A 26,835-nucleotide genomic window follows, 5' to 3' on the forward strand; every position below is an offset into this window, starting at 1 on the left:
GTACGAACATAAGGCCGTTGAGGATTCGAATCTGTGATATTTACTCCTAACTTAGCGACTCAGTGACAAAGTCTTTTATCACTGCGCCAGAAGATAGATATTTTTGTATTCATTTTTCAGATTAAATAAAGATTTTTTCTGAAGAAAATTAGCTCTGAGTGATAAATTGATTGATTTTTGTTCAACCTTCCATTCGAGAATTTTTACTGCTTTAGAGGTGTTGTCATATAAAGATATAAAGTGTTCAAGTATATACACAACTTTTTTCAGTTATTTCCCTTAGTAAAATTTCATCCCGGTAGGGGTCGCAGAAAGCAGCCGCCATTGCATCCGTGACGCTGCATTTATAAACAAACTCCGTAGCAACAACACACCGGTGTCGGTGAAACTACGTACTGTTCAACCGTAAATATTAGCGCACAAACAACATTTAATATATGAAAATCTTGTAAATTCTTTCGTTTGCCTTAAATATGAATCAATATCAATGTGAAAATTGTAAAGATCGAATTATTTCCTCGCCAAAAGATGTCAAACCGCAAGAATGGAAGGACGATATGCGGGAGTGGCCCCAAGTTGAGTATGGCGATATTTACAATTATTTAATTTTGAGTAAGGCGTGTGATGGCCAAGGGATGAAAAACTACAAATCTTTGGACAGTTTCAATTATTTTAAAAGTGGTTCCGTGGGGAAAATTCTACATTTTGTTATCAACAAAACAACAGTTGTTTTAAAATCTGAAGTACGCCCCTCACAAAAAGTCAACTCGGAGTTTCATAATGCATGGATTATTTGTGACATGGTTGGCACGATTTATAGTGCTGGTTGTTCATGTATGGCAGGGAACAGTAAAACGTGTAGTCATGTTGGTGCTGTTCTATGGAAAATTGAATATGCTGTGAGGTCAGGATTAACAGGCAAATCATGTACGGATGAACAAATGCAATGGAACAAGGGTTCGACAAGAAACCTGGAACCAGGTATTCTTGAGGAGATGGATTTTAAAAAACCTAGATACAGCAGTAGTGACATTAACAATAATGCTGAAAAACCACAAAACACAAAATCAATATTCCCCATGTTTGTATCCCATCAATCCTTTGAATATTTTGTACAAAACAGTGAACTTCAGGAATTGTTCTCAGTTGAAAATTCTCTTTTGAATAAATCTGTGCAAGCTAAAGTTGATACGCTGCAATTCAAACCTTCATCTGAGCCTCATACTGAACACTCTGCAGAACTAACGTGTAAAAAGTGTTGCCAATTTTTTAACAAGTATATAAAACTTACTGAATCTCAAATCAAGTCCTTATCTCAAACAACTATTTCACAAAGTCAATCAGAACTGTGGCATAACAGTAGAAAAATAAGAATAACAGGCAGCACTGCTCACAAGGTTCCAATCCGTGACACTACAAATTGTGATAACTTCATTAGAGAGCATTTATACCCTTCCTTTAAAGGCAATAAATTCACAAAACATGGACAGATTGGTGAAAATCTTGCAAAACAACAATTGCATTTGGATGGAATACAAATACAAGATGCAGGGACCATCGTTTCAGGTGAAGAGCCCTGGCTCAGTGTTTCCCCCGACGGAATAATAACTGATGATGATGGCACACAGTGTCTTTTAGAAGTAAAATGCCCAATACTACAAAATGACCAGACCCTTGACAGTTTATTTACAGCTGGTAAATATGATGTTGTAAAATCATTGCAAAATGATTCTTTGTCCCTAAAGCAGAGCAGTTCACGAGGATATTATCTTCAGATACAATTGACTTTGCATGTTACAGATCTAGAATTGTGCAAACTTGTTATATGGACAGCTAATGAATACAAGATCATTGATGTTCAACATAACCAACAATTCTGTCAATCATCAATTTCAAGGTTACGTTTATTTTACTTCAACAAACTTTTACCCAGAGTAGTTGATGACTTTGAATCTGGCAGATTGAAGATTAGTAGAAAATATGTAAATTTTTTAAACTGATGCAAATAAAACTTGTTTCTAACATAAAAATCAAATGTTTTTCATTCTGAGGTAATCATTTATTTCTTGATATAATATGTACACATTTTTTTTAAAAGTTGGGTGCCACATCAAAAAATCATTGTCTGATAAAAAAGTAAATTCAAATAGTTAGTAGAAGTGTGGAGGTCAAGAAGCCTAAACAGTATTTGTTGACCTACATTCAAAGACTTGAGTGTGCATGAATGTACATAACTTCACATTAATGGTGTTTCAATTTTTTTTTTTAAATGAACAAAAGAAATTTGATTTTTTTTTCTGTGTAAAAAATACTTGTACTGTGATCAAAATTGAATGAACAAATTAAAACCTTGACAAACTATTTATTGAAAACTAAGTGAATTTAGATTTCTTGTCAGACATAAAACTTTTGGACTCACTCCCTTGTTATGCTCCATAATTTAACATGTTTAAGAAATCAGAATGGTTTTTACCTTAATACAAAAGATATACCCAAGCACAGTATCTTTTAAACAAATACTGGTGCAAATTACATTGACAAATATCATAATAATGTGAAAACATTATGTTATTATAAAATAATATCCTATTGCAACCTGCTGATGCAAAGATAACAAAATTGACAGGTATAAACTGATTGCAGTGTATAGGGGTGGGACAATACACAGATCTTGCGATACAACATAATAATGTTACATATCTTGATACATGCTACATGATACGAGGCATATCTTGATAATATGATTAATTAGAAAATGTAGCCAAGTAAAAAAAACTATATTTAATTTCATTTTTTTTTACTTTAAATGGACAAATTTTTCTAAATCAAATCATGAGCTTTGAAATCAATATTTGATGTTCATATTAATTTCTTTGACTAGAAATTTACAAAAACAATATAAATTGTACATATTGCCAAATGTCTATACACAAGTTGATTACAAATAATAGTGAAGTTTAACAAGAACACTTATTAAAGATTCATTTTCAAAAAGTCATGTACATTGATATTGATAAATAAAAGTCTGTAACCAAGTTGAGTTTACAAAAAATTTTTTTTCCAAAAAGTTGTTTGTGAAATGTTTCCAACCAATATTTTAACATATGTATTTAAACCATATAGTGGATAATAGTACGTATCAGTGTATCGTCCCACCCCTAGTAGTGAAAGCTGAAATTCATAATATCACCATAATCACCATAATCTTTATTTACTCATCATCATCTTTGATAAGGTCAGATCTTAAGTTAACCAATGCAGCACAAACAATCAAGTATTTACTGAGTTTCTTCACCGAGGTAACTGGAACTATCTGACTCAATATGCGGAACACCTTTAATCGTCTAATAGCCCGTTCCACATGAATCCGGACTGTGGCAATTCTTCTGGTCTCTGTAACATCCTCTTCTGAAAGTTGGTCTTTACCTTTTGTAAAAGCTGGAATGTTAAGTTTCACTTTCAGAGGAAAGAGTAGGTCATCAATGGTAAAACCTCGATCGGCCATGATTTCATCTCCAGGAAGAAGGTAGTTTAAAATCCCAGATTCTTCCACAATTGCTTTATCACTAGACCTTCCTCCAAAGCCCTTAGATATAAACATAATCTGACCATGGGGTGCAATACCAACCAAATACTTCCCTGTGTTGTTGGACTTGTAGTGACTATATGTTTCTCCTCTGGTCTTCAAGTTTTTTGCTCGTTGAATAAAAGTTTCTGCACAATCAATGATAACGGTAGTTTTGGGAAAGTTCTCACGAAAAGACTTTGGCATGGTTGCTCTAATTGTTTCACGTGGAAGCCAAACTATTAAGTTTTTTAGTTTTGAAGCCATAAAAGAGAGTCTTTGATTAAAAATATTGCATGCATGAGACTCAGATATACCAAATCTGTTGGCAATATCTGCAAATAGTAAATTAAGCCTTAATTTCATAAGAACGAGTAAGACTTGATCTGACACGGGCATAGTAAATGTCAGTGGGTTGTCCAAACTTTCCATAACACGCAAAAGTGTTCTAAAAGTCTTTAATGGCAGTCCTGTGTAAAGCAAGGCTAAGGAGTTAGTTGTTATGTCAGCAGCACTGAGACGTACATGTAGAGTGCAGCAGTTTACACCTTTTTCCTCCATCTTGATGACTCTTGTTTGTGTACCTGAATTCCTAGATCCTGCAAGGCATGGTCTTGCATATTCATGTTCACACAGTGTGGGATCCGTCCACTGTGTGCCTGCAGTTCTGCTTTCTGTCATGCTCGTCTGCACGCAAGAAGATGTCATGTTTGGTTCAGTCTGAATGTTGATGGTTTCAACTTCATCTGCAGCAGTAGCAGCCAGTTTTTGATGTTTCATAACTTCTGTCCTGCAAAACAATTTACAGTATAATACAAGAATTGACAAACATAAAAGCAAAATCATAAATTTCAAGTTCTATTAATAGATAATAGAGTTACAATGTATAACGATACAGGAATATATTGAATGTACTGATCATGAGTTTCAACAATACGCATATCGTACGAATCATCTTTTCAGACAGTGATAGCAGAAATTTCCTTTACAATAAAAGTTTAAACATGAACAAAACAAGATAGCACATGAAAATGACCATTATGACCACACTCATTGAGTATCACTCCACATATTATATGGGGTAACTTTCACAATAACTTATTTAAATTTGGAAGTGGGGTGGGGGACTGATCTAAAAAGTATCTAAAAGTATCTAAAGGTATCTCTAAAAATAATATCAAAATAATATCTTATTTTCTGAAATTATTTTCAATGGCAGCACTACAAAATATATATTTATCTCTGCTCTTTCATTATTTGGAGTCAAACATACCCATCCGTCTTTTGTTCTGCAACAAACTTCCTTTTCAAAAGTCGACGACCAACTTTTATGGGAGCTTCATAACCTGTAAAAATTTATATAAATTATTGATACTTATTACAAAACTTCATCTTTGATGTATCCCTCCTCCCAGCAAGAATTTTTTAAATAAATTGTTTATACTTTTATTTGTGTTTTGGTGGATTTTTCACATAATTTTCCACATGAAATAGACAAAATCTAACAGCAATTAACTTGTAGATCACTGATCAGATGAATAAAGGGGGTATGGTTGTATCAAACAAATGCCTTACCACTCTAAGTATTTTGTGCATAAACATAAATTGTGCAAGCTATATAGTAAGTAAGCATTTTTTTTCTTGAAACCCACAGTTCTCTTGAAAATTTTACAGAGTGTGTGCATATTTTAACCAGAGAAAATATAACGCATTTAAACTATATACTATAGATTATATTTTGTTCTTACATTGACAAATTATTTCAGAAGGTGGTTAGGCACAATAAATTAATATCATCTTTTGTTTGTGAATGCGTCGTTGCAAGCATCTTTCTACTTTCACTTTACACTAACGTCAAATCTATTTTTAAACATTGTATGCAGAGTTTTTAAGTCATAAACAAACCTAAATTCAGACTGGGTATGGGATTTCTTGCAGTTGGTCGCCCATCTATAAAATGTGTTGAACACACAAATACATTCTTCGGCAAATCATTGCGATGTAGTGCTCGTTGCCATTGAAGTTTTTCGGGCTCCGCTTTTGGCATCTTGTGAAGGCTGTATGGAACAATGCACGGACAATCTTTGTGGAGAATGTCACCGTGATTTTTGCAAATAGACTGCTTCCACAAATAAATTTTTTTTCTGTTGTTAAAACAGTTAAATACAGCACACGATTCGCCCCCTCCATCTTTGTACATCTTTCACGGCTCACGGGTTTCACGGTTGTAATGGCGGATGCATCACGTGACGTGTGATGGCTACGCTCTGTAACTATGACGTAATTGCGGGAAAAAGTTGTGTATACCTGTAATAGACACTTGGGGCCACTGAGCAGTGAGTTCAACGAACTTCATCCTGCAAACACCTATCGTGATACAACTGGACCTCGGTTTTGTAAAATCTTAACCATTAAAAAAAACCTTTCACGCCAAAGTGCAGAGCAATTTGTAATAGGACTGTGGCAATATATCGATTAATCAATGTATATCGATATTCAGCAACGCATCGTATTGAAAAAAAAATAACACCCAAAAGACTGACGGGGGGTGTTACCGTTTAATAGAGGAAGCTTTCTCTTACCAGGCACTTGATCTCCACTCTGGTGTTTTTAGAGGTCCGTGTTTGCTTTACATCAAATGTGTATTGTTGACAGGAAGTCCCCACCTATGGGATTTCCAGGGTTCCGTGTTGTATGTCCTGCTAACCTAATTTGTATACTTTGTAGATTATTTGAGATCGATTACTGTTCTATACGTCCTTTTCAGTTTGACTGTGAATAAATTATTTCATATTGAAGCTGTGAGTTCATTATCATTCATAGATTGTTATTGTAGGTATTTAGCTGAATCTGTGACTAAATTATTAGATAATGTAACTGTGAAATAATTATTTTATGAAGATATGAGTTATAATTAAAAGATACTCCCCGTCTTAAAAAGCAGGAAGAGGGTAGTGATAAGGTGTCCGTCCGTCTGTCCGTTCATTACGCTTTGGGGTACCCATCTCTTATTCGCAACTCTTCTTATACCACAGAATGAAATTTAATTATTTTCTAACATAATCTTTGTTATACAGTGCCATTATATATGACCTCTAATTTTACTTTTTCTCTGACACATATTTCGGATTTCCGATAGCAAAACATGAACTGTAATTCTTTTTATAATATTAAGAATAAAGTTTTTTTTTCAAAAGTTTGGAAAAGAAACACTCTAAATGTAGGATATTTTGCTCTTTTATGACCCCTGCTTTCGAAGTTTTGGGGATATTTAGTTTTTTGTTCTGTCTGTTTGTCGGTCTGTTGTTTGTCTGTTTGTACAAAAAAGCTTGATCATTCTCCCTAACCTTTGATTGTTTAAAGCTATGGCTTTCATATTTCACTTTTGCATTCCTTAAGACGAGTCCAAATTTTGTATGTGTTTACACACATTTAACGTCTTTGCATTGGAGTTTGACCCACTTTTGCAAACATTTACCAAACTTGAACCTTGGGCAATAACTTTTGAAATGCTGATGTTAGTCTTTCATACTTCGCAAATACATGTATATTCAATGTGACAAGGGCTCTCCTCAGGTATATTTTATTTTTTTTTTTGTTGACATATTGGCCTTGACCTTAGAAATTGATCCACTTTTATAAAACGTTAACATTGGACATATCTCTTCAACATTTAGTACTAGGGCTTTAATTTTCACAGGTGTATTCTTTGTGACAGGGCCTTGTAGCAACCGCAAATGATATAACGCTGCTTAATCAAAGAAACATCATTAAACCTTGCAATACAATGATTTATTCCATAAATTATTGCATTAATAGTTGACGTTCTGAATCGCTCTATGATATTTTTTTTTATTCAGCGTTGATTTAGCATTAGCGGTTGATAATGTCAACTATTAATGCAATTAAGCGGCGTTATAACATTAGTGGTTCTTTCAGGGATGCCTTTGGATAACAACACTTAAACCATTTGCTATAAGAATTTAACGTTCTTTTTCTCCATGAAAATAACTTCCAAACAGTTGTTGCAAGGGCTTTTATATTTCACAAGTAAATTTAATTATAAAGTCATTATGTTTATATTGAATTGTTTATGCATTTTCCAATTTGTTGTAACAAGAAGCACACCGCAGGTGTGACAGGTCAAAAGGGAATGCATACTTTTCCATGGCACTTGATCCAATCTATGATGTTTCAGAGGTCAATATTGCTCATGTTTAGATGTTCCTAAGGACTTTGAAGCTTGCTTACTGCTGTTGTTTATCTTATTTATCTTATTGTACTTTAATCTTACGAAGAAAAGCACTTTTTCCCGGTAGATGTTCATATGGAGAGATGTATCTTGAAGATTGTATCACTTTTATAGGTTTTGACTCAACCTGCCAAAAATTCTTATTCATTATTTCCTTTATCCATTGATGATAAAGGCCATAATTGAATGAAGTGCAGAAGCTGAAAATGTTTTATAGTTTTAAGGCATGAGAGAGAGTGAGAGTGAGAGAGAGAGAGAGAGCGTGCGAGAGAGAAAGCAAATGTGCATAAAATTTAATTAGCAAACACTAACATTATCTGTTCGTGAATTAGCAGGTAGTAAGACAATAGAGTGCAGTTCCATACGGAATTTTTATTTAGATAAATTAATCTAACAGTTATTTATTATCAAAACAACGGAAAAGATATTATTTAAAAGTGAATACAGTATGCATGGTAAAAAAATTAAAACACCTTAATTGCTATTATACATGCATCTCGTCTTTGTTTTGAGAATATTTTATGTCATTGATAAAATTGTTGTTTTCTGTGTTTTTAACACTTTGATAGATAATTATCAGTTGTAGCATGTCAAGTTTTCAAATTCAATTTCTTTTCAAACAAATAACAATCTTTTATGGATGAAATGGTGACATTTATCAAGTGACAAATGTAATACTTGCACATGGAAAAAAGCATCATTTTTCTTTTTTCGAATTCTTGTTTATCAATCCATTGGCCATTTCGTTTTATGATAGCATCATATCAGAGATCCAGGAAGTTTAATTGATTAGTCACACGGCAAACTCTCATCGTAACGTTTCATTATTACATTTTTGTTGAAAATATTTATTGAAACCGAGCTGAAAAACTGTAAATTATTTTGAAAAGCAATTCACTATAATCATCACGTCCTTTTTTTAAGTCTACATGTTAAAGTCATTCGAATTCTCTGTAATGAAAAAAAAACTTTAATATAAAGAAGATGTGACACGACTAGTCTCAGAATTTTCTCCAAACTCTCTGTGATGAAAACTATTGATATTGTAAAAATCAAATCAGGCACAGGCAAATATTGTTTGCCGGTCGGCAGGGGATGCTCATTTCTCCCTGGCACCTGATCCCACCTCTAATGATTTAGAAGTCAGTGTTTGCTCTGCTCCCGATTTGTATATTTCATGAACTTTGAACTTGAATATTGTTTGTTATCTTCATATTTCATTTATTACCATATTCCTCACTAAAAATTCAAACTTTTGCTTTCTGATATCACTGACAACTGCTTCTTCAATGAAAACTCATCAAATCAGAATATTTATAAACAACAAAATACTTTCTTAAAAGTCAGAGGAATTCTACAGTAAATGTACCCAGGAGGCTGGATTTCCTCATTGACAATATCTATATAGCATAACCACTTGTAGAATTAAATCCAAGTTCTTCTACAATACAATTTATATAATGAGCCTTACAGACGAAGACAATTTTGTTACCTGCTTTGTCGGCAGGGACCAGTACGTACTGATCATGTAATCTATCTAATTTTTTTTTCACTTCTGGATTATTGAACACAGAAGGATAGATGGTTTTCATGATGCCCCTCAATCTTTTAATACGTGACTTTAACATAGATCTGATACATTTAATCCATTCTGACAGGGTGTCAACGCCTCCATTATATATCTGGTCAATAGTCTGGCGTAATTTTCAACAGAATCCATAATATTTATAAAATTCCGATGCCAGTTGAAGGATCGGGTTCCCTAAATTTAGGACCTTTTAGAATAAGTGACAACACAAATAAAATAAAAGACAACACACAGTATTATTATAAAAAAGATGCAGTTTGTTTTTGTTTTAATATATGAAGCGCGCTTGGCAAAAAAATACTCTGACTTGCAATACATTTACAGCTATAATTTAGGCGTATTGAAAACGTGGTAGAATATTTCTTAAAGTCTGATCAATTGCCATAGCATGCTATGAATGCTTTACCAGTATCCGGCAGTAATACATTATCATTTTAAATTGTCATGAAAAGGAGTAAGGATCAAAATAATCTGAATTGGAATTTGTTATAGCTTCACATGTGTCAAAAACTGGTTATTTTTTGGAAGTTTTCTAGTATATCTGCCTTGAACCAAGCCCCTTTTGACATTCAAACTCCATGGAACCGGACATAACCGAAATACTAACTACCCCTGCAATACTTGTTAGATTGATTGATTGATTGATTGTATGAAAGTTGTTTTACATCTCTCTCGAGAATTTTTCACTCATATAGAGACGTCAGCGTATGCCGGTGAAGAGCTTCAAATTTAGACCTATACTTGGTACTCAGGGCCATTTAGCAGAAAGGGTTCTTCAACGTGCCAACGCCTACCACGACACGGGACCTACGTTTTTAAGGTCATATTCGAAAGACCCTTGACTTTCATTTATAAGACGAGCGTTTAGCGAAGGAACAGTCACTACATATGTTTACGTCTTAGGTTTGATGCGGCGCCGCGAATGAAAATCGAACCCGGGCCCCCGATCACGAAGCAAACGCTCTACCACTAGGCTACCGTGACCGGTGCTACTACTCTTATTTAGTAGTTTAAAAATTAGGAATATTTACTAACTAATTTTCTTGTATAATCATAAACTGTAATTAAAATTGACAATTGATGAGCTCAACTGTAAGTCCGCAAGTTCTTTCATGCTTTAAAATATCAATACATGTTTTCTATATTCTTTAAATAAATTAAAATCTTTATAGAAATATTTGTACATAATTAAAGTTCATGCTTATATCGTAATTGAAGAGCTTGTTATATCCTTATAATTCAGCATATCTCGTTGATAACTTCGTTAAAAGTATGCTGTTTCTCACCTCGCATATGACGTCACTGGAATATGGCATCGAAATCCGATTTCAATATGCGTAGCGCCGTATTTGAATTTCAACCACTAAATATCGTAAAACACATGCGTACAACAATTTGTTTTGTATCCATGTAAGCATCTTAACAAACCAGCGTATTTTATGTAAAGTTGTGTTTTTTACGATCATGCAACGTGTCTTAAATCTTCATATGATGATTTCCACTGAGTTAAGCATGAAAAATAATAATTCAATATAAATTTATATACAAAAATTACTTTAAAAAAAAGAATAACCAATTTTTTTAAGTTAGACCATCCAGTAATCTTACAGATTACTTCTAGCAGTGGGTATATCCTATATATCGATCCGTCACATCCACTCTGTACTCCTTGTCTAGATTGGAAACCCAAAGATATATTAGTGCATAAACCATTGTTGTACGAGGGTTGATCCAAAAGTTCGTGGAATTTCTGTGTAAAATTTTATCGCGATTTGATAAACGCAAACAACAGGCATATTTATAATAAAGAGTCACAATGCAACAATATTAGAAAATTTCACCAATATGGTCACACGAGCCTTCTGAAAATGGATGGTTGTAAAACCCGGCGGAGACTTCGACGTTACCTCGTAGATATGTCACGCCACGTTAAAGAAGCATCTCACTCTAATGTCCAATTCAAATACGTAATTCTACAAAATTCTGCCCTTTTCTCCATTTTTTTTCTCAAGGAAAGCCTAGGTATCCTCTGGCACCAACTTATCATAATTTTTCACTCATATTTCAATACACTCCCCATCTTTCCATATGATGATCCAATTTCAGTAGCAATGTCAAGAACAGTACGTCGGCTGACAACGCTTTTAATTTGTCTAGGGGATATACACTTAAAACAGAGCCTCCAAAAAGCGGCAACACCTCTCATCAACGTCCATGGAAGTTCTATTTTTCTTACATTTTGTATGCCACTTGAAAACCAGTAACTAAATGCATTTTCCTCCACCCTATGTCAAGAATATACGCGTTTAAGAAAGAGCGGTCCCGGGATTTTCACAAAAGTTATACCTTTACCGAAATTTGACGTTATCTAACAACTGAAAGATGAACAATAAATCGTCAACTAATAAACTAAATATCGAGTAAAATCAGTAAAACTCTTACAAGAAGGTTTATAAAAGATCAAGCAATCGTAATAGTGACATTATTTTCGTTTTATAAACCACATAGGGCGGTTTTATTCTCATTTCACGTATTAAGAATTAAAATGAAAATTAACGCATTAATGTCTCCCCCGCATTTCAAAAACAACCGTTTCTATGGCAACTACCATAGAGTTACTACAATAAATATTCAAAATGTTTTTTTAATTAAAATATTCAACAAGTGTCTATATTTTCACTTGTAATTTTCAAATAAGTTATTTCACTAAAAAATAAATAAGATATGTAGAAATTCTACGAACTTTTGGATCAACCCTCGTACAATTAATATTTAAAATGCCACTCAGCAATCTCCTCATTTATTATTGCAATTATACAACATCTACTTTTTTCTATCATACTTATCACAAAATGAAGAAAGTTTAACACCGAGAATAGAAAAAGACTTAAGTAGTGATTTATGATCGCATCTGAAAATTAGAAGTATGAGGGATATATGGAAATAATATTTAGTGTCATACCTTTTTAAATTATACTAGAAAACATGATGAAGCGCTGCTTCATAAGTCGGAATATCACAATTTATGTTGTATGTCTTGTAAGAATAAAACACATCAATTAGCAAGTGCTATCTTTCTTCTAAATATTTTCTTCATCGGAAGAAATGTACATGTAATACGAATAAAAAATCTGTAAAAAAAAGTAGATTTTTTTCGATTTTTAGGCTTTCAGGACTCTATTAAAACAAAGTTAACCAAAATAAATAATTAAAACGAAATTGTCAATAGAGGTAATGCTTACATCATTTGTTAGATTTGGACAGATTGTCTGCTTTTAGGTCTCAATAACGAAACTCTTATAAACGAAACGGTGAGTAGTATTCATCTTTTGAACTTTTAAAGTTATCTTTTTTATCAGAGGGTCTGTACCCCTGTATACTCGTCCTACTTAGCTTTCATAAACTAAATAAACAGACATAAACAGACATAACGAGTGTATGAATTCAATTCAAGCCTTCATTTAGATCCATGTATTTCCTTTAATGAGAATCAGAATCAATGCATAGTCCTACATCGGGTTGATCAAGGTTATTCAAATAATGGCCTTTAAAGTTAAATAAGGCTAAAATTGGAGATTAAATTTTACATAATTAATGTCCATAGAAAAATTCTTAATAAAATTGTCTTCAGAACAGTGAAATTCAATATATTTATTTTCTATGGTTAAAATGTCATATTTGAACATCACTTATATTTAAAAAAAAAATCGAAATTATTGAGATATAGACATTTCGATAAATAACTCGTTTTAAAATTTATACTACCAGTATTTACAATGTAACGTGGTTTACAAGATGCAAAGAATTGTTTGGCAAAAATAAATTTGTATTCGTGTGACGCAAAAAATCATTTTAAACAATTTTTTACTTTCATATTTTATTTAGTACTTTTCCATAAACCATAATATTTCTTTTAAATGAAGAGAAGTGTTAAAATTATTTAGGAAGAATTTGAAATATTTCGTCAACTAGAAAGTTGTTCATGGTCGTAAAATTATTCTGAAATTACACAAACTGAAAATAGAAAAATTAATGCCATGTTTTAATGCTTATAATACTAATGAAATTGAATTGGATGTTTTAAACTACTTTTAGAGAAAAAATTCATAATTTAACTTAACTATTTGTAAACATATTTTATATTTTCCTTAAAAACATGCTTTCGCTGAATTCATTCAATGCATAATAGAGATAAACCCACGGCATGATATATCGTTATCATTGAACCATTTAGCTACCCCTGCCCATTACATTAGACTTCATCAATTATTAATAGACAGTTTTTAATCATAGATATATAGGTTATGAAAATGTGGAAATTTAACATTAGTGACTGTCGTGCTGAGAGCTCACAAACAAACAAATTATCGCCATATTGTAAAAGAAGACAGTTGACATGGAATCAGTCGCTCATCCTAAAAGGATCAGTCTTTACCTCAGTGCTGGACACGTTCTGACTCTGTTACACACCTGCTTCTCTCAGTGCTACATTCCATTTAATCCTAAAGCTTTGCTCATTAGCAATTATGACAATTCTTCTGTGTCTGGTTTTAACCTTATGTCCAATGCTGACATTGCAATGTGCATGATGGTTTGTTACAGGTTTAGTTTGTGTAGTTCAGTGGATTGGAGTGTACAAAATGGGACATGTCGGCTGAATACAAGGTCTGCCATAAAGAATGTCAGTGGTTTAATGACCGAGGGCTACACCATTCATGTTGACCGGGAAAATTTTCCAAAGGTAAGAAATTGAAATTAATTTTCAATGACATGCAGTCGGTCACATGATCAGACTTTCTTGCGTATATGGAAAGTAAACCGCGCGAGACATTTGGAAAGTCTTGACTGTGACGTCATAAGATGTTGTTTGTTTATACGTTATGTTGCATTTCAATAGAAATTTTAAATCGTGCATTTTGTCTTTGTAATATGAATAGAAATATAAATATAAGAAATAAGATATCTTTTTTAAAAAAAGTTTTTTAGGGTTATTTTTAGGGTTATTACAAGAAGTCTAGTACATGATCAAATCAACTGTAACGCACTTCGGGTGTTATAGAATTTGAACACGTGACCGATTTCTTGTCATACCCCAATGGAACTCTAAAAATGATAATCATCTTATTCCTTGATTATTTTTATATGCCAATGTCTTTCCTTATATGACAATACGAATTAAATTTATTTTCAATTTCCAATGACAGACAGTTAGCCATGTGATAAGTCTTTCGTGGGAATAAAAGGCAAACTGTGGGAGATATTTGGAAGGTCTAGACTGTGACGTCACATAGTGTTGTACATCTACGATATGTTACATTTCTATAATAATAAAACATTCTGGAAATGTAAGATTTGATCATGTGACCAACTTTTTTTATGAAATATCCCAATGAAACTCTGAAAATGATATCTAATTTTTTTATTTATATCTATAAAACATATTAAGGGAATCACAGATTTGAGTCAATTTACTTTCAGCATTTGACAGGCATCTGTCTGAACCATTCCTGTTCTGAAGATGAAATCTGTATTGGTGGTAAATGTCTACCTGTCTTTAAAGGTAACACATGCTCTGTATTCTTAGGTTTTATTTCATTTTCTGGAAGCCTAACTTTTTTTACTTCGATGTAGCATTTCTGATTTACAGATCCTTTTTCTATTTGTTAATTTCACTGAGAAGGACAATGATATATATCCTTAAACAACATTTATGTACGTCGCGAAAATTGATTTTTGGTCTGGAAGCATATTGTCAAATAAACTGTAAATTTGAACAAATATATTACATAATTATTTTGTGAACAAAACCTTTTTTTCTCTTCAGCTGTACAAGTATGTATTATCTTCTTCGTTTGTAGTTTTATCCGTTCCTTCTGTCAATTTCTGCACACGCTTGTACAAAATATTTACAAAAACATATTCATTTGTCAAATTTGAAAAAAAATATTGGATCAAAGGTCCCAACTCACACAAGCCTGGGGGACTTCCACAACATCAACCCAGTAATTTAAGGGGTGAGCTTTTTACGTGTCAAACCAAAAAACCTTAATTTGTCTCGAATTTTCGACAAATAAATTGAACGACTCTGACATATCAAAATGAGGAAAAATATTCTTATTTGCGAAATATTATAGAAAGAATTAATAAAATTTATTATTTAATCATTTATAATTATACAATCAAAATTGTACGTGTTATCAGAGCATAAAACGTCAAAAAAGAAATGTGCGTTAAAGTGCGTGATTGCGGATTAAATGTATATACGTTAAGTGAGTGATGGGGGGGGGGGCAACGGTATATGAGTTAAAACGCGTGTCTGTGGGGGAAGGGATTACTTTTTTTATTCATTTAAATTAATTTTTATTTCTTTAAAAACAAATGACAAAAAAGTTGATAAAAAAGGTATAGGATTTTATTTAAATACCAAATTATCAACGGACATTTTTGTTTATCTTACCATGATAGGAAGCTCACGGTGAGTCTGACTTTTGAAAGCTAATGTTTTTTCCTCCCTGGTACCCGATCCCATCGGTTTTCAGGGGTCCCTGTTTGCTCTTATCATTATTTGTATTGTTTTAGTGGACTTATGAGAATGATGACAGTTTGTTATCCTTCCTTGTGATATGTAGCCTACACGCTAATGTGACTAATGATACAAAGAATCATGGGTTGTTTGTAGAAGGATAGCATCTATTAAGCTCTCTTAGTACATAAGTACCTATAAGTAATTACAAACGACCGATCTTAAATATCTTTTGGTATATTGTTATTGTTGAATACATGGAGAAACATTATCAAATTAAATGAGTTTGTTATGGGTCTATTAATTTTTGGGTGAACGAAATTGAATGGATTTTTAAAATCATATAATGCAAAGACACGTGTAGCAGATTCAATAGGTCTTCTTATTAAAATATTATTATCAAAATATTGTATAATTTTAATTTTTTTATTTGTATTGTTTCATAAGACATTGAGCAGAATTATTGTTCGTTATCTTTGAATCTCATCCATTAACTAGAACAAAGAAACAAGGATTGCTTAGACATCTTAGAAAAAGACCCCAGCAAGAGAGGACTAGATGGAGTGTATGTAATTTACCCCGACATCATGAGAGAGGTCTACTGTGACATGACCACAGATGGAGGAGGGTGGACGGTGAGTAGTGTGTTTTATTGTCAATTTTATACATTGACAACACATGGAGAGAAGTCTACTGTGACATGACGATAGATGGAGGGGGGCAGGTGGACGGTGAGTAGTATACTGTTATGGAATGGGTACTGGGGAAATAGCAAATTTATGGTTCCCCGAGGGAGGAAACTATTTCCCGAGACGGCGAAGCCCATTCCATAACTCTTTTATTATACCGAAACAATCATAGGCAATATAATTTTTTTTACCAGATATTCCGACATTAAAATGAACACTGTAGAGGCTTAATTACAAATGCATGGGGTTTAACACATTGTATGATAAATAATGCATCCTGTCCTAAATCAAAATATTTTTAAAAAGTATTTTCACTGAGATTCCGAAGAATAATCGTTGTTTTCATTTTGCTAGAATTCAAGTTTGATTATGACATCGCATGTCGTAACGTTTTGACGTCATTGTACAAAACATATAACATGACTCAGAGATTCCTTGAATGCTCCGCCCAGTGAACACTTTGATTGGTTAAAATTACTGATAAATATTCATGAGGGAGTAGGCCCAAGGAGTAGCTCTGATTTTCCAGGGAGTAGTCTTCAGATGATGTCTCTTCATGGGGAAATAGACAGTTTTATGGTATTAGTTTTACATAGAGTAATTATAGTAGATGTAAAATAATGTGTTTTATTGACAATGTAATACATCAACAACACCTGGAGAGAGGTCTGCTGTGACATGACGACATATAGAGGAGGATGGACGGTGAGTTGTGTGTTTTATTGTCATTGTTATACATCCACAACACCTGAAGAAAGGGCTATTGTGACATGACGACAGATGGAGGAGGATGGACGGTGAGTAGTATGTTTTGTTGTCATTGTTGTACAACGACAACACCTGGAGAGAGGTCTACTGTGACATGACAACCGATGGATAGGGATGGACGGTGAGTTATGTGTTTATTGTCAATAATTTACATAGACAACTCCTGGAGAGAGGTCTACTGTGACATGACGACAGATGGAGGAGGATGTACGGTGAGTTGTTTTATTGTGAATGTTATACATCTACAACACCTAGAGAGAGGTCTACTGTGTCATGACGACAGACGGAGGAGGATGGACGGTGAGTAGTATATTTTATTGTCAATGTTATACATCGACAACACCTGGAGATAGGTGTTCTGTGACATGACGACAGATGGAGGAGGATGGACGGTGAGTAGTGTGTTTTATTGTCAATGTTATACATCGACAACACATGGAGAGAAGTCTACTGTGACATGACGATAAATGGAGGGGGCAGGTGGACGGTGAGTAGTATACTGTTATGGAATGGGTACTGGGGAAATAGCAAATTTATGGTTCCCCGAGGGAGGAAACTATTTCCCGAGACGGCGAAGCCCATTCCATAACTCTTTTATTATACCGAAACAATCATAGGCAATATAATTTTTTTACCAGATATTCCGACATTAAAATGAACACTGTAGAGGCATAATTACAAATGCATGGGGTTTAACACATTGTATGATAAATAATGCATCCTGTCCTAAATCAAAATATTTTTAAAAAGTATTTTCACTGACATTCCGAAGAATAATCGTTGTTTTCATTTTGCTAGAATTCAAGTTTGATTATGACATCGCATGTCGTAACGTTTTGACGTCATTGTACAAAACATATAACATGACTCAGAGATTCCTTGAATGCTCCGCCCAATGAACACTTTGATTGGTTAAAATTACTGATAAATATTCATGAGGGAGTAGGCCCAAGGAGTAGCTCTGATTTTCCAGGGAGTAGTCTTCAGATGATGTCTCTTCATGGGGAAATAGACAGTTTTATGGTATTAGTTTTACATAGAGTAATTATAGTAGATGTAAAATAATGTGTTTTATTGACAATGTAATACATCAACAACACCTGGAGAGAGGTCTGCTGTGACATGACGACATATAGAGGAGGATGGACGGTGAGTTGTGTGTTTTATTGTCATTGTTATACATCCACAACACCTGAAGAAAGGGCTATTGAGACATGACGACAGATGGAGGAGGATGGACGGTGAGTAGTATGTTTTGTTGTCATTGTTGTACAACGACAACACCTGGAGAGAGGTCTACTGTGACATGACAACCGATGGATAGGGATGGACGGTGAGTTATGTGTTTATTGTCAATAATTTACATAGACAACTCCTGGAGAGAGGTCTACTGTGACATGACGACAGATGGAGGAGGATGTACGGTGAGTTGTTTTATTGTGAATGTTATACATCTACAACACCTAGAGAGAGGTCTACTGTGTCATGACGACAGACGGAGGAGGATGGACGGTGAGTAGTATATTTTATTGTCAATGTTATACATCGACAACACCTGGAGATAGGTGTTCTGTGACATGACGACAGATGGAGGAGGATGGACGGTGAGTAGTGTGTTTTATTGTCAATGTTATACATCGACAACACATGGAGAGAAGTCTACTGTGACATGACGATAAATGGAGGGGGCAGGTGGACGGTGAGTAGTATACTGTTATGGAATGGGTACTGGGGAAATAGCAAATTTATGGTTCCCCGAGGGAGGAAACTATTTCCCGAGACGGCGAAGCCCATTCCATAACTCTTTTATTATACCGAAACAATCATAGGCAATATAATTTTTTTACCAGATATTCCGACATTAAAATGAACACTGTAGAGGCATAATTACAAATGCATGGGGTTTAACACATTGTATGATAAATAATGCATCCTGTCCTAAATCAAAATATTTTTAAAAAGTATTTTCACTGACATTCCGAAGAATAATCGTTGTTTTCATTTTGCTAGAATTCAAGTTTGATTATGACATCGCATGTCGTAACGTTTTGACGTCATTGTACAAAACATATAACATGACTCAGAGATTCCTTGAATGCTCCGCCCAATGAACACTTTGATTGGTTAAAATTACTGATAAATATTCATGAGGGAGTAGGCCCAAGGAGTAGCTCTGATTTTCCAGGGAGTAGTCTTCAGATGATGTCTCTTCATGGGGAAATAGACAGTTTTATGGTATTAGTTTTACATAGAACAATTATAGTAGATGTAAAATAATGTGTTTTATTGACAATGTAATACATCAACAACACCTAGAGAGAGGTCTGCTGTGATATGACGACATATAGAGGAGGATGGACGGTGAGTTGTGTGTTTTATTGTCATTGTTATACATCCACAACACCTGAGGAAAGGGCTATTGAGACATGACGACAGATGGAGGAGGATGGACGGTGAGTAGTATGTTTTGTTGTCATTGTTGTACAACGACAACACCTGGAGAGAGGTCTACTGTGACATGACAACCGATGGATAGGGATGGACGGTGAGTTATGTGTTTATTGTCAATAATTTACATAGACAACTCCTGGAGAGAGGTCTACTGTGACATGACGACAGATGGAGGAGGATGTACGGTGAGTTGTTTTATTGTGAATGTTATACATCTACAACACCTAGAGAGAGGTCTACTGTGTCATGACGACAGATGGAGGAGGATGGACGGTGAGTAGTATATTTTATTGTCAATGTTATACATCGACAACACCTGGAGATAGGTGTTCTGTGACATGACGACAGATGGAGGAGGATGGACGGTGAGTAGTGTGTTTTATTGTCAATGTTATACATCGACAACACATGGAGAGAAGTCTACTGTGACATGACGATAAATGGAGGGGGCAGGTGGACGGTGAGTAGTATACTGTTATGGAATGGGTACTGGGGAAATAGCAAATTTATGGTTCCCCGAGGGAGGAAACTATTTCCCGAGACGGCGAAGCCCATTCCATAACTCTTTTATTATACCGAAACAATCATAGGCAATATAATTTTTTTACCAGATATTCCGACATTAAAATGAACACTGTAGAGGCATAATTACAAATGCATGGGGTTTAACACATTGTATGATAAATAATGCATCCTGTCCTAAATCAAAATATTTTTAAAAAGTATTTTCACTGACATTCCGAAGAATAATCGTTGTTTTCATTTTGCTAGAATTCAAGTTTGATTATGACATCGCATGTCGTAACGTTTTGACGTCATTGTACAAAACATATAACATGACTCAGAGATTCCTTGAATGCTCCGCCCAATGAACACTTTGATTGGTTAAAATTACTGATAAATATTCATGAGGGAGTAGGCCCAAGGAGTAGCTCTGATTTTCCAGGGAGTAGTCTTCAGATGATGTCTCTTCATGGGGAAATAGACAGTTTTATGGTATTAGTTTTACATAGAACAATTATAGTAGATGTAAAATAATGTGTTTTATTGACAATGTAATACATCAACAACACCTAGAGAGAGGTCTGCTGTGATATGACGACATATAGAGGAGGATGGACGGTGAGTTGTGTGTTTTATTGTCATTGTTATACATCCACAACACCTGAGGAAAGGGCTATTGAGACATGACGACAGATGGAGGAGGATGGACGGTGAGTAGTATGTTTTGTTGTCATTGTTGTACAATGACAACACCTGGAGAGAGGTCTACTGTGACATGACAACCGATGGATAGGGATGGACGGTGAGTTATGTGTTTATTGTCAATAATTTACATAGACAACTCCTGGAGAGAGGTCTACTGTGACATGACGACAGATGGAGGCGGATGTACGGTGAGTTGTTTTATTGTGAATGTTATACATCTACAACACCTAGAGAGAGGTCTACTGTGTCATGACGACAGACGGAGGAGGATGGACGGTGAGTAGTATATTTTATTGTCAATGTTATACATCGACAACACCTGGAGATAGGTGTTCTGTGACATGACGACAGATGGAGGAGGATGGACGGTGAGTAGTGTGTTTTATTGTCAATGTTATACATCGACAACACACGGAGAGAGGTCTACTGTGACATGACGACAGATGGAGGAATATGGACGGTGAGTTGTGTGTTTTATTGTGAATGTTATACATCTACAACACCAGAAAAGAGGTCTACATAAAAATTGAATTTTAATAAATAGTTTTGAAGTAAGAAGTTGACGAGTGACTTACCTTAATCTAAATTCACACCTTTATTTCACAATGAAACGGAAATACAAGTAGTCGATGATAACGGCCTCGTCCGTTATGCAAACAATCCCTCATTTTCAGCATAATAGACAATTAAACATTAAACATGCTTCATAAATAAAGGAATAAATAAATAAAGGAAGTTGATTATAGAAAATATAAAGTCATCATTTTATTACATTGTTCTTTTTTTGATAGTATCCAATAAGTCTTTCTTTAGTAAAATGTCAAGAAATCAAACTGAAATTTCGGATTCTGAGGTTCTTTTATTTTGAATCAAATCAATTATCGAACATGATTGAAATGTTGATACATTTTATTTTAAAGGCCACAATATCAAAATGTTTAATGTGTTAGTTTTTAAGAAGCTTTCCGCCTCATATGAATATTAAAATGGCTTTAAACGGAACGCAATAAGTACTGTATACAGTGTTAATATCGCCCCGTTTTATTTTCGCCCTTTCACACTTGTAAACAATTTTCCACGTTTTAAATTCGCCCAGTAACCTTTTTTGTTTCAGAAATTATATTGTATACTATTAATTTGCCAAAATGAGGTTAGGGCGAAAGGGACGAAAATAAATCGGTGGCGAAAATTTCCCTGTATACAGTATCCGTGAGAATATCAAAAATTGTCGGAAGTCTTGACGTGCTTGGAGAAAATTTATGAACCATCAAATTGTTTATAACACATTTCTTTTGCAAAAGACCAATGAAAAGATATTCTAATTTACAAAACAGGTGATTCAGAAACGAGAAAATGGTGAGGTTGAATTTTATAGGACATGGAACGAGTATAAACATGGATTTGGGCATGTCACTGAAAATTACTGGATAGGTAGGTCTCTGTAGATTTTTGATTTCTTTGTAAATATATTTGTATTTGAATACCTCTAATTCATTAGCAATGAAATCCACCTAACAAAGAATTGTATGGCATACATATATCATCAAACTTTTAAATAATTTAGAATTATTTTTGCAGATGCCCAATGACAAGGGAATTAAATTTACGATTTCCGTTTTTATTAGCTCACCTGAGCTGAAAGCTCAAGTGAGCTTTTCTGATCACATTTAGTCCGGCGTCCGTCTGTCTGTCTGTCCGTCTGTCTAGCTGTCCGTCTGTCTGTAAACTTTTCACATTTTCGACTTCTTCTCTAAAACCACTGGGCCAATTTGAACCAAACTTGCCACAAAGTATCCTTGGGTGAAGGGGATTCAAGTTTGTTAAAATGAAGGGCCAAGCCCTCTTCAAAGGGGAGATAATTATGAATTAATGAAAAATTAATGGTTCTTTTAAAAATCTTCTTCTTCAGAACCACTGGGCCAGGAAAGATGAAACTCATGTGAAAGCATCCTTAGGTAGTGTAGATTCAAGTTTGTTCAAATCATGACCCCCGGGGGTAGGGAGGGGCCACAATGGCTGATCAAAGTTTTACATAAAATCTTTAAAAATCTTCTTCTTCAGACCCACAGGGCCAGGAAAGATGAAACTCATGTGAAAGCATCCTTAGGTAGTGTAGATTCAAGTTTGTTCAAATCATGACCCCCGGGGGTAGGGAGGGGCCACAATGGCTGATCAAAGTTTTACATAGGAATATATAGGAGAAATCTTTAAAAATCTTCTTCTTCAGAACCACTGGGCCAGGAAAGATGAAACTCATGTGAAAGCATCCTTAGGTAGTGTAACGTGCAAGGGAGGTCACTGCCCGTGAATCCCCGCAGGCTCGTACCCGTGATAAAAAAGGATAGCCTTGAGATGCTGCAAATATGTACAATGCGCAGTCTTAATCACTTGGTACTGCGTTATATAAGGTCTTTACTGGTAGCGAACAAGTGACACTGGCAGGGAAGTCCACACACCAGCGCACTTCCACAAGAGACAAGCAGGGATGACTGCACACTTGCCCTTGCGCAGTGACAAGCAGGGATGACCACACACTTGACACTAATACGGTTCTAGTCTAGAGACACTGGCAGGGATGTCCGCACACCAATGCTCTACCACAAGATGAAGGCAGGGATGTCCACACACCTTATCTTGCGCAGCAACAAGCAGGGATGTCCGCACACTTGCTGCTAAGAGATGCCAATTACAGAGCAGGGATGACCACACACTCTGTCAAGCAATAAGCAGGGATGACCGCACACTTACTACTTATCACAGTACAATATAAGCAGGGGAATCCGCACACTTACATGTACACACAAGGTTGTTCAAGTGTGACCTCTAGAACCTTTTTTTTATTCATCGCCAGTAAAAACCCTTATATCTCAAGTACCATCTATGATACACAGTGATTAAATATATACAAAGTAATTAAAACACGAATCAAGCTTCCAATCAACCAATCTTTAGTAATCCAACTAGTGTAACATACAATGGTTATTATTGATAACTTTAATTCAAATTCAACACTAATTAAGTATTTATTTAAGCACATATATAATTAGTTATTAAAATGACAAGGGCGATAACTTTCGCTATAATAAAAATATAGGAAACAGCTTTCCGTTTCAGTAGTGTAGATTCAAGTTTGTTCAAATCATTACCCCCGGGGGTAGGGCGGAGTCACAATGGCTGATCAAAGTTTTACATAGGAATATGTAGGAAAAATCTTTAAAAATCTTCTTTTCAAGAATTACTGAGTCAGAAAAGCTGAAACTTATGTGGATGCATTCTTAGATAGTGTAGATTCAAATTTGTTCAAATCATAACACCCAGAGGTTGGGAGGGGCCTTGACATTGAAAGGGGTCAAAGTGTAGGGAAAATAATTAAATAATTTTTAATAATTAAAATATTCCACTAAATATTAATGGGACTTTAATTACTGTTATGAAAAGAAAATAATAAAATCATAAAAATAAAAACAAGATTAACATCGATATAAGTATTTTTTCTTTATTTAGAATATTATATATTTCAATCGGGTTCGATATCCGGTTTACGTGAAAACGAGGCTTTCTATTGCGGCCATATTGGAAGAAAGTTGTCGAGTACAGACTGTGGATATCGTGGTAGTTTAAGTAGAAATCGGGTTCAAATTAATTGTATCAAGGTAATGAGATGTATTTATTTACAAAAGAGAAAAACCGTGTTTGTAGAAAATCATTAAACAGACAACGTAAATTAGAAAGTAAATATAGATCTATAGTTAGTAATGGCAAAAAATTGGTACTGCGTTTTTATGTGTTTTTTATGATTTGCTTGAGATATTACCGGAAACGTTTTGAGTCACCAATATTAATTATGGTGATGAAGGCTTATTTAATTCATTCCTCATTCTAGTTCAAGTAAAGCCTACTTTTAAAGTGTTTTGAACTTACGGTGTTTTGTCTGTGTAATGCATATGATATAGCGGGAATGTAACATGTTTTTCAATGCAACATACAGTATTTGTTATGGAAGTACAGAAGGTACACCACTTTACACAGGAAGAAGGATCAGGAAGGATGTCTTTACTTATTCAAATTTTCTTCAAAGCATCATTGTATTAAATAAAGATAATAATGTTAAAAATGCAAGTGTTTGTTATGTCTAGTGCTTTTTAGAAATAAGGTTCAGATACAATAACATGTATAGAGAGGCTTAAAAATAAATGTTTCTTTCCTCTAACATGACTGATCCATTCTGATTCAAATCACCCACAGGCACTTGTTTCGGGAATAAATTTTAACCCATTCTAAGGTTGAGTTTCACTTTCCACTCGGCGAGCAGAGTTTTGAAGCTGATTACAGAGATAAAAAAAAGAAATAATGACAAGCATGTCGGATATGGTTGTGTAGATAACTTATCGCAGTGGACATAGGTACAAACAGATTCCCGTGCATTTCCTCTGAAGGTGTAAATGAGCGCAATTCTAAGGGAGGGGGTACTCTGTGTAATTTGGAGTTAGATACCTTGTGTTCTTAGTATGGGTCAAAAATTTATTACAGTAACAAGTGCTTGTGAAATCACCCCTCGGTAGTGGATTTTCCCCTTGCCAATTGCTAATTAATGTAGTAATATGAAGAAAGTAGGTTAGGAAAACAAAACTGACCCCCTTTACAATATAGGATTTATGGGTTCATAGATTTATCATACCCCCCGCAAACGAAGTTTGGGGGGGGTATATAGGAATCACCTTGTCAGTCTGTCTGTCTAGCTGTCTGTCTAGCTGTCCGTCCGTCTGTCTGTGCAATCGTGTCCGGTCCATATCTTTCTTACAGAGGGACATTAGAATCTACTACTCCACACTAAGATTGCTCATAACCTAAGGGTGTGTCATGACCTTGACCCAAGGTCATTTGGGAAAGTTCAAGGTCACTGGAAGAAAATTTTCATAATTCGTGTCAGGTCCATATCTTTCTTACGGATAAACTTGGTAGGTTTTCATTTCACACAAAGATTGCCCATGACCCAAGGATATGTCATGACCTTAACCCAAGGTCATTTGGGGAAGTTCAAGGTCACTGGAAGGAAAATATCATAATTCGTGTCCGGTCCATATCTTTCTTATGGATAAACTTGGTAGGTTCTTATTTCACACAAAGATTGCCCATGACCCAAGGGTGTGTCATGACCTTGAACCAAGGTCACTTTGAGAAGTTCAAGGTCACTGATAGAAAAATGTCATAATTCGTGTCCGGTCCATATCTTTCTTATGGATACACTTGGTAGGTTCTCATTTCACACAAAGATTGCCCATGACCCAAGGGTGTGTCATGACCTTGACCCAAGGTCATTTGGGGAAGTTCACGGTAACTGGAAGAAAAATTTCGTAATTCGTGTCCGGTCCATATCTTTCTTACGGATAAACTTGGTAGGTTCTCATTTCACTGAAAGATTGCCCATGACCCAAGGGTGTGTCATGACCTTGACCCAAGGTTATTTGGGGAAGTTCAAGGTCACTTGAATAAAAATTTCATAATTCGTGTTTGATACATATCTTTATTATGGAAAAACTTACTTCTGAAAAACCCAGCGGGGGGTATTTTGTCCCGTTTGGACAGTTCTAGTTTTCCTTTCCTTTTCAAAACTTTCAGATATTCAGGCCAAAAATAAAATTAGCTTTGTTTGGCGTTGCCGTCCGACTCAAGTAAACCAGTGCGGTCCGAAGAATTTTTTCAACTGAAGTGGGTCGTAATTTTTTTTTTTTTGGCTGTATTTATCAGGATTTAGGTGTCGGTACTTTTGAGTAGTATACAAAATAGGAA

At 34.8% G+C, this 26,835-nt stretch overlaps 2 protein-coding genes across 2 annotated transcripts; one reads left to right on the plus strand and one right to left on the minus strand.

The window, feature by feature from the left end:
- Positions 1–2,528: 2,528 nt before the first annotated feature.
- Positions 2,529–5,785, minus strand: LOC134271054 (uncharacterized). Its single transcript, XM_062753314.1, has 3 exons — positions 5,471–5,785; positions 4,839–4,911; positions 2,529–4,355 (listed from the first exon to the last, which is right to left on the minus strand). Exons 1-3 carry the CDS (start codon positions 5,763–5,765, stop codon positions 3,212–3,214), a joined length of 1,512 nt encoding a protein of 503 aa, XP_062609298.1. The 5' UTR covers positions 5,766–5,785; the 3' UTR covers positions 2,529–3,211.
- Positions 5,786–13,550: 7,765 nt separating this feature from the next.
- Positions 13,551–22,476, plus strand: LOC134271055 (fibroleukin-like; the record flags this gene model as incomplete). The annotated part of the gene is made up of 4 exons (XM_062753315.1): positions 13,551–14,146; positions 14,884–14,965; positions 16,427–16,563; positions 22,380–22,476. Coding segments are annotated over exons 1-4 (661 nt in total), but the record flags the coding sequence as incomplete, so codon positions are not given.
- Between the last annotated feature and the right edge of the window lie 4,359 nt (positions 22,477–26,835).

Source organism: Saccostrea cucullata, unplaced genomic scaffold, assembly GCF_032062105.1.
Source record: "Saccostrea cucullata isolate Sc308-1 unplaced genomic scaffold, CSIRO_AGI_Scuc_v1 ctg8108, whole genome shotgun sequence".
NCBI classification, from domain to species: Eukaryota; Metazoa; Mollusca; class Bivalvia; order Ostreida; family Ostreidae; genus Saccostrea; species Saccostrea cuccullata.